Source organism: Phaethon lepturus, unplaced genomic scaffold (genome assembly GCF_000687285.1).
Source record: "Phaethon lepturus isolate BGI_N335 unplaced genomic scaffold, ASM68728v1 scaffold5201, whole genome shotgun sequence".
Lineage (NCBI taxonomy): Eukaryota > Metazoa > Chordata > Aves > Phaethontiformes > Phaethontidae > Phaethon > Phaethon lepturus.
In genome coordinates, this window is record NW_010519731.1 from 34,789 (window position 1) to 47,481 (window position 12,693).

At 40.2% G+C, this 12,693-nt stretch overlaps 1 protein-coding gene across 1 annotated transcript in view; it reads right to left on the bottom strand.

Annotated features, from left to right (window-relative positions):
* The window catches only part of CNKSR3 (CNKSR family member 3), a 61,221-nt gene that overhangs the window by 26,062 nt on the left and 22,466 nt on the right, over positions 1-12,693 (bottom strand). Inside the window, exon 2 of the mRNA XM_010297135.1 lies at positions 1,503-1,666. Coding sequence (XP_010295437.1) covers positions 1,503-1,666 — 164 coding nt within the window. The remainder of the gene's footprint in view (positions 1-1,502; positions 1,667-12,693) is intronic.

A 12,693-nucleotide genomic window follows, 5' to 3' on the forward strand; every position in this document is an offset into this window, starting at 1 on the left:
CACTAGAACTTATATAAAATCACTGTTGTATTTTAACAATCCCAAAAACTAAAGGGAAGGGACATCAAGAAGGTGACAAAGGGCATACCTAAAACACAGGAATTCTTCCTCCACCTCTTAAAAGGGAACAAGGACATTTCAGCTGCAATATGTGAACGCTGCCTAATGCATTAACTCGAGCTGCATTTCACAAAGGATTTCCAGAAACGAGTCTGAGGTCAAAACTTTTGTCTACAAAGGAAATTAGAAGGAAATTGTAGGAGATAAAACACAGCTTTAGATTTTGGCGGTCAGCCAGCTTTGTTCATTTTATTCTAATATTTTAAAACGAAGAAAAGTGCCTTTGAGGGCTGCCACATCCATTACTTTAGTCAGGACTGTATACAGCACACAGTCTATTTACTAACTCACCAGACTCCTTTACTTGCCCAAGAGATTATCCTTTCCCACAACATGAGCTGCCTTTCAGGCTAATTACATTCTTCAACTAGATTTTCAAGTTAAATGTTAAAAATTTTTGATAGATCAAATATTTGAAAAACGTTTTTTTCCTCTTCAGTATAAAAGCAACTCTTCAGGAAACATTTCAGATTGTATGAAGTGATTTCATTAAATACACTTCTTTCAGTACAAGCTATCCAATTTGATCCTGGTTATGGAATATGAAAGACCCCTGTAGCACCTCTCTGCAGCAAATAAAACACATCACACAGGCAATGAAGATTCTCCATTTTAAGAGGAGTACACTCGGTGCTGCAAGTCTTGCCTAATGAAGGAACGGTGGGCCAGTGCCGGCCAACGAATCATTGGGCAGCCTTCCCCACACTTCTCCCCATATATACCTCTGGCACTCATTCATTCCATTGCATGAAACACATCTTCAAGGGTGTGTCCAAACTACACCTTTTAAATAAACCCTGTATTAGCAAAAAAACCCAAAATATATTTATTCTTTCCAGAGTGTTTTGAAAGCATCTGCCCAGCTATATACCAGGAGTACAGACAGGAACAGCTTCAGTTTCAAATCTAATGACAGTTGAACTGAACTATAACCAAGTTAGCAAAACATTCCTCACTTCAAGAATGTTTTCTTCACTTTGTATACAGACTACATACTTGCCTTAAAGCCATTTCAACTGATGTGAGGAACCATTAGCAGCTGTCATTTCAACAGCATGTCTTATATCTTCTATGACAAATTCACTCTACTCAATAGCAATTTTAATCACTCTGTTCACTAACAGGAGCCACAAGATCTAACAGTGCTACTCAGACTTCTTTCTTCAGAGGTACAACCAAATTAATTAGCATTGCTTCTTATTAGGAAAAAGTTAAAGAGCTATTAACAATAAGCTTGCAAGAATTAAAACAAATTCTGTTTTATTTTACTGTGATGTGTAACAGAAAGACACACAGGTATTCTGGTTTTATCAGACTCATTCATTCACCCAAAAAGAGCACTTTACGAAAGTCTTTGCATGTCTGTTCACCACTTAACTAACCAGTGCACACAGGAGATCCACAGCCTCTAGAACCAGTTCCTGGTGTCCAATCCGTGAGATACCCAAGTCTTCAAGGTCCTGGTGAGAAATCTGTAACAGCTGTTCACCATTTATCTTCTCCCGTTCAAATTTATGGACATACTGCTGCAGGCAATCATCCAGGCCTATCAAAGCACAGAAGAGAGAAGAGGATACGATTAGAAATTTCTGTCTTTTCTTACCCTTCCCCCAATTAAAAAAAAGCAAACTCTGCAAAAGGCACAAATGGCAAGTTCATACAACATGTGGGGCTAAATTATGAAAGAAACTTGCAGTGAGACTGAAGCTCACTGCAGGGGCACAGAAATGGAGCATGTAGGTTTTGTGGATCCTTGGGTCACCTTAGTCAATGCGCGACCCACCTGCTTCTCGCGAATCAAGCTAGGCAGGTAAGGAGGTCCCTTTGGTGTTAGCATAGGCAAAGCTGTCAGAGGGCACACATAGACTCAGCCATCAGGGTAACCCAAAACCCTGAAGAGCAACCAAAGCATCAACAACAGAAAATAGTAACTGACAAAAAAAAAGAAAAGATAAATAAAACAAGGCAAGGCAAGAACAAGGATCTTACCCAAAGCCTAGTTAAACAAGCAAACAACCAAAAGCACGAAAACCCACAGTTCCCCATCCACTCTTATATAAAAGGGCCGAATGAATGATGAGAGAGAAGAAAATGGAACAAATCAAAGGCAAAGCAATCGAAATTATGTTTGGCTCAAGCCTCATTACTCTCTTGATTTATGAGACCCTGCAGCTTCCTGAATCAGCCATTCCTTCCCCTTGCTAAGGATTAACAGCACACACCAATAAGAAATCTAATTCACTTTTGTATTTATGAAGTATCTTTAAAACACTTTAGAGTATTTTGTCCCAGCAATATCCCCAAAATCTTCACTTCAAATTGTAATTCTATGATCCTGTTCTCTAATCACTGGGGAAAAATTGCTGTAGAGAAAGGATTTCTGGTTTTCATTTTGTTGTATTTAACTAAACTTCACGTGTTAATCCTGTTTTCTTGTGTATTCTGCTCATTTCCTCTGTTCTTAAAGATCCTGTGTGCAACAACACAGGGAAAACACTTGGATGGGTGTGTTATTTTAAAGATGATGCAGTGTTCTTGATGCCCTGTTCCACTTCAACATATTAGCTAGAGCAAAAGGAACAAATCCAATTAGATCTTTTGTAGAAATATATCACATTCACTAAAAATAGCTGACACGAGAAAAAACTCAATTACAAATCTGACATCTACTTATAGCATCCACAACAGCTACATTGTTTGACCACTCTGTTTTAAAAAAATTGAACCTTTAGCTGTATAAAGGATGTTTATCCTCTATGCTGGCTCAAAAGGAAGCCATTGAGATGGACAGGATGTCGAATGCTGCAGATGAGAAACACGAACAGCATTCCGAACTACGATGAAACCAGAGCCAGAAGACCAGCACTCCGTTCCACTCATGGAGCCGCAGCAGCAGCCTGGAAAACAAGCGCTCCCAGCACACGCTACTGCCAAGAAAACATTCAAGACAAATCACAAGGGGGGTTCTAGGAGTCACATGAAACACACTCATTTCATAACAGCAGCATGAGCAGTCACTGCTGCCTTGCACTGTCAGGTCACAGCAGATCTGCAGATTATGGCCTCTCAGAGGCACAGACTTACTTAACGCACATCACTTGCCTTTATAATGCTCGCTCAAAAATTAATGAGGACAGACACCCTGGCACTTAACAGTCACCCCTTCCCATGTCTCGGGCAAACTTAATTATTGCAGTACACCAAAATCTGGCTGAACAAGCTTGACTCCTCCACGTGCAGAGGTACTAGTGTGCACAACTTTATTTTTAAGCCTAATTATGAATGAGAAAACCCGCATGCAAGATGAGAGTGTCTCCCAGGGCTACAGTTGTTTGGGGTGCACTCTTGTTTCTTCCCATCTGTCTTGGCAAGGCCACATAAATTTTGAAAATTGAGCCCAGTGTTCTCTTTCCCACAGGCAAAATTCTCCCTTAGGCTACACAAACTCTTTTCCCAGGAAAAATAATAAAACTATCTGGCCCTCATTGTTTAACAATTTATTTTTTCAAAACAAATTCTCAACCAAGGCTGACATACAGTGCACATATTTGGCATTCCCAATTCTTAATGCTGTCTTGCAGACCACTGTTTCCCATCATTTGCCATTGTAAGCCCATAGTTTCCATTACAAATTGCACAAACACCTAAAATAAAACACTTCATTCAGCATGCAATTAAGTTTTTTTTTTTTTAAAGTTTCTTGAATGCAGTGTTGATTTGCCTACTATTCTTTCTGTGTGTTGACTCCGCTTTCTAGATCCTCATTCTATGCTAAAACATGAGAGTCACAAATTTATATACCTCCCTCTCCCCCCAAAAATACAACTATGGCTTTCAGCTTGCCTGCGCTTTTTTTTTAATTTATATTTGCCTGTTCTTGAAGGTCTATTACAACTGGAACAGCCACCTCTAAAATATTTTTTTCGTGAGACTCCTTAAAAACAATACTTCTACAATCACACCATAAGACTATATTTTATAAAATATTACAAAATCACACACACACATTAATTCAAAACAGGCAGAGGCACTGCCGCTCAGCTAGAAATGTATTTAAGATTAAGTGACCAAAACTATGCAAAGCAGGAAGTAAAGACAGCCCCACACACTCATGGCAAGCATTCACTAATGGTTTAAGATGAGCTTACTAACATTAGTGTTATTATTTTTACTAAGAAACATATGGAAAAATCTTAAACATTTTAATTGAGATTGCAACCACATTCGTAGCCTATTGTTTCATTTTCCATCATATGAATGAAGTGTTTAAACATCATATGCAAACTAAAAAATTCCTATTCCTCCAAGAGGGAAAGAAGAAGGGAGGAAAAAAGGACTCATAAATCAGTTAAATAAAATAAACTAAATATTTAAGTGAGGTTTAAAAAGTCAGCATTCAAATGCCACTGGTAATCTAAATGAACTGCTCATGTTTTCCTTCTTCCACGCATCTCATTTTTCATGTATTTTTCCCTGAACTTCAGAACCTCATGTAGACTTGGTATTGCCCATTAGTGAAGTCTGGATATTTCTAAGAAACTTCTGAGGTCATTTTCAACAGTGTAATATTAGCAGGTTCAAGCAAGAAGAGTTTTCTCTATTTCCGAAAAAATACAATTAAGACTCACATTGGAAGAGACATCTAGATTTACCTCCTTTACCTACTGAAGAGCCCTTCTGAATTCTAGTCTCTTCATTTTATGCTCAAACTGTGTTTAAAAAGCATTTGTCCTGTAACATTGCAAAACTTGAGTAATGTTCTGCAACAACAGTAGCACCGATTTTGCCTCAGAAAAAAAAAAGAGAAACTATTGTAGTTAGTGTTATTCATATCATGAAAACCCTTTTGAGGAACTGCAGTGTAATTTGTATAAAACTCCCTCCCAAATTTTGGCAGGTGTAGAGACCTGCAATAGATCCTAAGAACTGTCTAGACTTTTCTGTCTAAAATAACCTTCCACCACCGCACTAAATACACCAGCAGACATTCAATACCTTGCATTCATGCAAAAACATTAGGACAGGGCTTACACTTACAGATTTGCAGTGATACCAATCTCAGTCTGTTTCTAAGATTAAGAAAGTTATTTTGAATAAGAATTAAGGAGAAAAAAAAAAAAACTTTGAGGGGAATAAAGGGGAGTCTTGGTCTAAGCCATAACTATCAGTTTACTACTCTGAGTTAACATTTCAGCTTTTGATAGATGTCAGCCATTCAGCAATGGCATATCTGACTCCCAAAGTACTACAGACCTATGTTTTACAAGTAGAGTCATTGTAGTTTTATTGCTCAACTACTGTGCTGGCCATTACCAACTAATTTACCTATAATAAAGCAGTAAACACCACCCCCCCCCCCCAAAAAAAAACCAGTTAACTAATGTATTATGGCCACAGGTCCAAAATCAGATGACTCACCAGCTCTTCTTTCCCCACTCTTCCTCAACTCTCTCATGTGAGACCAGTCTCTATATACTCCAACATGGGGGAGACAAGGAGGAGATAGACTGGGCAAGGAACAGAGAAGGAAAGGGAAATGAATACTGGAAGGTGACAGGGATCATTTTCTGTTAGTTCAGGAACTTGAACAGATTCACAGAACAGTTCATAAAATGCCAAAGTTGACATGAGGAAGTGGGAGGAGCACAAGCCACTTCAGAGGAAGGAATCATAAGTACACGATTGTCTACTTCACATAGCAACACCATGGGAATCATCACTCACCACCTCAAGGAAATACAGCTTTATTAACAAGTACTCATCTCTTCTCTGTTGGGTGACTCTTTAACAAACTGAGAGCACCTGGTGTCTCAGAGTAGCACCAAAGTTCAACTACAACCCTCAGCCCATCAAGGGCTCCCTTGAACCTTGGACAGCAGCCTAGGTGGGACTGACAAAGTCTTTTGCCTCATCACCTTAAGAAACACACATTCAAATGTTGTAAGAATCTGACCTTCCCACCTAAGATCACTCTTATTCTGGTCTCCTCATCAGGGTCTATTTAGTTGCCACTTTCAGTCTGCAAAGACTCCTTGCACACATCAACCAACAATTCTAGGAGAATCTTCTACATACCCTTGGGCTACATCAAAAGCAGCGTGGCCAGCAGGTCAAGGGAGATGATTCTGCCCCTGTACTCCACTCTGGTGAGACCCCACCTGCAGTGCTGCATCCAGCTCTGGAGCCCTCAGCACAGGAAAGACATGGACCTGTTGGAGCAGGTCCAGAGGAGGGCGACAAAAATCACAGAGGGATGGAACACCTCTCCTGTGAGGACAGGCTGAGGGAACTGGGGCTGTTCAGCCTGGAGAAGAGAAGGCTCCAGGGAGATCTTCTTGCAGCCTTCCAGTACTTAAAAGGGGCTTAGAAGAAAGATGTGAACAGACTTTTGAGCAGGGCCTATTACGATAGGACAAGAGGTGATTATTTTCAACTAAAAGAGGGCAAATTTTTGCTAGATCTAAGGAAGAAATTTTTGACCATGAGAGTGGTGAAACACTGGCACAGGGTGCCCAGAGAGCTGGTAGATGCCCCGTCCCTGGTGACATTCAAGGTCAGGTTGGACGGGGCTCTGACCAACCTGGTCTAGTTGAAAATGTCCCTACTCATTGCAGGGGGGAGGGTTGGACTAGATGGCCTTTAAAGGTCCCTTCCAACCCAAACTATTCTATGATTTTACATGTACATTATACTATCAATTTTATTCCACATAATTTTATAACTGTTTTTGTGATCATTTCCTCCCTTCACTTCCTCTATCTTCCAGTCCTGGAAATAGAAATTAATAAAAGAAAAAGCAGGAGGGAATCAAGGCAGCAAACAAACACTAGAAAGAGAAGAGAGCTACTTCATGACAAGTGGATGAATCAGCACCTGAGAAGGCAGAAGAAACTAAGGAAAAAGAGTCTGCAAGACAGCTGTGAAAAGCTGAAGCAGCAGCTCGGTGTAACAGGTACAAGGTGAAAAAGAACACACTGAAAAGAAAGTTCAAGGAGAACACATACACAGTTTTCTTTACTATAGAATTGTTCAATGCAATGGGAAGGTTGTTCCACTGCCAGGGATGACTTTAACAAAGTAATTCAAGGTCCTTGAAAAGGATGATGAAATAATAAATCTAGAGCAGTCAGTGGAAACTTAATTCAGTAATAATTTGAGCCTAGGTAAGAACTGACTTTCTAGGACCCACATGCCATGATTGTTTTAGCATTTATCCTTCCATAAGTTTTCAAAAGAAAAGTTTAGTTACCTGTTGGTGTGAGCCACTTACAGGGGACAGAGGAGAGTTCAAAGGCCTTAGTTTGCCAAGAAAAAATAAAAGCCTTCAAGAGATCTTTAAATTACTGTCTAGTGTACAAAGTTAAAAACTTCCTTGTTCATTTTTTTAATCCAAGTAGTTTCACAATCACCCATAGCACTGCCACCATCTGAAGTATCAATCACTTAAAAAACACCCACACCACACAGAATTGAAGAGCAAGAGCTACTTACTATCAGCATCATAGCTCATTTATAAAATAAGTTTTCCTCACATAGGCAATTTTAAGCAATTCTTACATGTTTCTACTTATCATCTGTATCCTAACCAAGCAGGCATGAACTGTAGCCTCACCAGGCATTAGGTCTAGCTTTGCTGAGGACAGGAATTGCCTATAACAGCCAGAACAGTACAGAAGTTTCTTGTCTGTCCCCCTGCTTCATGCAGGGGTGGAACCAGACAAATTGCTGGCTTCTGCCTGCCAGCAGGGATGCAAAGGGCAGCTCTCTCACAAAGGTCACAGCAGGACAGAGGGAAAGGGCAAAGCCTCCAGCTTTGACAATGAATGCTTTGCTGTCCCCTCTGTAATCCCCTCTGACTGACAGTCGCACAGAAAGCCGTTCACAACATGTTCCTATTTTCAGTATTTCCAACTAACATATTTAGCCTGGAAAAACAGACTACATACACATGCGTACACACAACCTTAAAATAAATCCATTCATTTCATTCCATTCAAATCCACCCATAAATCCCTTAGCTCTCTTGAATGCAAAACTAAAAGCTTTGCTTTGCAATAAGAGAACCAGCGGGTAAATTTGGGTTGTAAACCATCCCAACCAGAAGGGCTATGGAGACTGTGTTTAACCTTTAGTCACTCCATATAAATAAAATCTCAGATTGACAGGTCTTCCTCACTGGTACTGTTTACCAGTCCTCCTCACAAAATCGTTGACTGAGACCATTCCAGCAGTCCCTGTGATCATGTTCCAGACTGCATAATTTGAGGACAACTATAAGCTTCAGCACTTCACAGGGTAAATCACAAAGTACATTATGGAGTCAAAATAGCTTTTGTCCGCACACTTGCTGAATCCTTCCAAGAACTCAAGCAGGTTTGCAAAGCAACACCTCTCTATACAAACACCAGTATAACTCACTCAGACTTCCATCACAAAATATTTTCAGGAAACTAAGCAGATGTGTGGTAAGACAGACTGGAGTCTTTAAAGAAAAATTGTAGGGAGGAGAAGGATATGATAAAGGCCTACAAAACTAGAAGTGGAACAGAAAAACAGAAAAAGAACTGATGATACATCATCTCTTCCAATACAGGAGTTAGGGAAAGCAAATGAAGCTAACATGTAACAGGGCCAAACAAGCAATAAAGAGTGATTCTTCATACAGTAGTATGCAGTGAATGATCAACATCCATATGGGATTCTGAGAAGGTGAACAGGTCCATGAAAGAAAATGCCACAGAAGTCACGTCTGACTGAAAGACTCAAAAGAGAAATCGTTGAAGGCTTGAGGAAGCCTACAGAAGGAAACACACAATATGTCATCTTTCCTACAATCCTCTTTGAAGCATCTCTTTTTGGCAAACATTCAGTATGGGACACTCTGCTAGACGGCACATGACACAGGACTTCCATAGCTGTGCCACATACAGCATACAAATGTAAATGGCAGCTTCCTTTTAACTACGTTTACCCTAAGACTTAAGAAAATCGCTATCTCTTCACTAGTGAAAGCTACTATCTGTGTTAGTATTTACTGTAATAGCAGCACAAGGTTTTCCCAAAAAGGCAAAAAATCTTTAGAGAAATAAAAAGGGGGGAAAAAAAAGGCAAGGAAAGGAACAGAAAGGGTTAAATGCATAATACTGAATTGTGATATCAATTTAAGCCACAAATAAAACCAAAGCTTCTCCAGACTTGTAAAAAAAAAAACACCACAGCAAAAATAGACCCTAGTAATACTAGGAAATAGACCACAGTGAATCACGCAGCTGCTCCTGTGGGTTGCAATCCCGCTTGAGATATTAACTGTGAGTGGGAAATTGTAAGAATGGATTAATTTAGAAATTGTACCTTCAGTTGACAAGGAGTGAACTTCCATCAGGACTGCAAAAATATATTTGACATGAGTAGATGACAGCATACAGTAAACTGAGATAAAAGCAATTTTGTAATAAAGGAGAACTTAAATTATGGTACTTAACTCCAAAAGCATCTCAACTAAAACTCAAAGTTTATTTTTCTTTCTTTTTCATGGCTTTTTTCCAGGGAACTTGTGAAGAAAATTCGGTGGGAGAGGAGAAACCTATTTCTATTATTTTCCATAGGGGAGTTCTTATTATGACATAGCTTTAAGGCCTCAAATTAAGGGCAAAATTAAAATGTAATGCTATAGAACTTTAAAATTGAATTGTGCTGGCAGGCCATGTCTTTTTAAAAGGAAAAAAGAAAAAAATACACAGCATAATGAAATACGGGTTTAACCAGAAAAATGTCTCTTTAGAAAAGAGATACAAGCATGAAGACACATGAAGACACATGAGGCCAATCATATCATACTCTACTACACTGAAAAACAAATCACTACACCACAACCAGAGACAGAAATTAAAGTCTTTCTCAATTTGACAGGGTATCCCCTCTAGACAGGAAGAGGCAGAGGATATCAAAAAGAAAAGTCTACTGTATTACATCCCCACCAATTTGAAGGCAGGTGGGCCAGAATACACATGCAGTCATGTTTTTCACCAACAGAGCTGGACTGGACTTCGGCACACAGCCTGTGGGCCCTGCTGCACGTACTAGGCTGTAGCCTAGCGGGGCTTTGCTGCCATCAGTCGCCATCGTCACCCACTTCCCTGAGAGGACACGACTGACTCCACTCTGAATATTACACCATTAAGTATCATTTAGCTTCTAGGGCTGAAATTTCGACTCACCCAGAAGGAAAAGTGAAGAGATGAGACACACACATCCCCATTCAAGGGCTTACCACTCAGACCCAGGCGGGACTGCTGACCAGAGAAAGATGGGGGGGGGGAGGAGGTATGTGAAGAAAACTGATGCACATCATTTTTTCCTCATGACTTTAGGTTACATTCTCTGCATCAAGGATCAAGTTTCATGTGAAGTAGCTTCACGCAATACAACAATCCTGCTTCAGTTTTCTCTTAAGAATCAACTACATCACTCGCTGACCAGCTACACTTGGCAAAAGCAATCTTTCCATGCTTTAACAGATTTTGTTTGGCAAACGAAATAGGTGAGATGGAAGCAGAGCACATCCATATGTTCTCTGCAGACAGACCTGGCACTCTAACTTTCAACAAAACATGCAACAAAAGCCAACATTCAGCAAATGCATGTTAGACACGTTAAAATAGAGAACACACCTGCCCCGGGCAGACAAGCCCAAATAGCTTCCTAGCCAATACCACAAGATGTCTTCAGGGACACTGCTGACAACATCCTCCCTGACTTCACAGTAAAAACAATATCCTACCTGCGGTAAGATGCAACTCGCATTCATCTGCTGAACTTACCACAGCATGAGCAAGGCAACACAAACCAGATAAAATGGCAGTATATTGTCGCTGTAATGAGACACTTCTATTTAATCAGCATTTATTGCTCAAGTAACAGCTAAGAACTACTATAAACTCCAAACCAAAACAAGAAAACATGTCTTTGTCCAATATACTAATACGTGCAAAGGTGTGCCCATTTGTCTGTTGGATGCATTTAAAATAGCTGCAATTAAATGCGTTTAGCATGGCTCTCCACTGACACAGAAGCACTTCCAGCAAATAGGACCCAGATCTAGTTACTCTTTTTCACCCTATGTTTTTACCACTGTATCTAGCAATCAATTTATCCCACTCAAAAAATTACTTTAAACCCACAGAGCTTGGCACTGCATGTGGTAGTAAACTACTGCAATGGCAGAAAAATTCACATTTAATTGTTACTGAAAGAAAATTGTTCTTGAACTAATTCATTCAAACTCTTTTGACAGCCATCATGGCCAGTGAACATACCTTAGTGTTTGCCACAACCTAATAAAATCATTTTGCTGGTGAAGACATGACTGAGAGTGTCAGCAAATACAGAGCTTTTAGCATGGTAAAAGAATAATCACTCAATATGGCTTTTAAAGTCACATGCATGCACTTGGGGAGGCAAGAAAGACGACTAGATGGCTATAGTGAGAGAGAAATGCAACAGGATTTAAAAGGCATAAAAACACTGCTAGCTCCTTCCTACACCCTAGAAAATTCTCTTCTGTCATCTTTTGTTGCTTTCAACTGATGTGCATGACTAATCAAAAGGTGTTGCTTAAACAGGGCATTAACAGAAGTTAGTTACTTTATTACACCAGCGTAGAGTGGCTTCATTAATTCCACTCAAGCAGTGAGCGTAGAACTGTTCCACATACATAAGGATAAATCAACATGTCCTACAGGCTATTAGTGACATAAAGCATCATCCTCTCATACTGCGTCAACACTCTGACAAGGAAACTTCCACCAAAGTTTAAATGTGAGGACTCTGTTCCACCCTGGGCTTGAAAAAATCTCACTCCTCTTAAATGCGCAGTTGTTTCCCAATGCAGATGGGCTCAGAGAACCACTATATCTTTCTCCAGCAGGAAACAAAAGTAAGTGGTAAAATCAGAAGTGGAGAAAACCAGATGATTCCAGTATTCTTTTATTCTCACCCCACTAAGGCTTTTTCTTCCTAATAAGTACACTTTAAGACATGCTGGCCAATACATTTTAGATTATACTTAAACAGGAATTTGCAAGTTCTATAGTCAAGGCAGGTCTGTTTTTCTCTCACACTGAAAAATTAATTGTTCATTCCATTGATGTAAATAACAGCTTTGCCTAGGCACAGTAGGGTTTTGGCAGGAATGAAAGCAGAGCGGTATCTGACCACTCAAAGCTGCAGTTCAGAAGAATCTACAGACAAGACCTTTGTCCCTCCCTCCACACAGTGTGAGGCTTTGTGGGGAATCAGTCACTTCACCATGTGTCCTCTCCTGTACAGAGCATATGGGATGACTCAAACAAACCACCCATGACCATATGACAGCATTTGTCTCTTCTGCAGCTAGATGGCAACAAGAACTGAGGTAGGAGACCAATGGCCATTTCATCTTCAGGTTAGTCCACCACCCTGACTCACTCTCTCAGTAAGGAGGCCAGTGTCGTGGTTTAGCCCCAGCTGGCAACTACGCACCACGCAGCCGCTCACTCACTCCCCCACGGGGGGACGGGGGAGAGAACCGGAAGA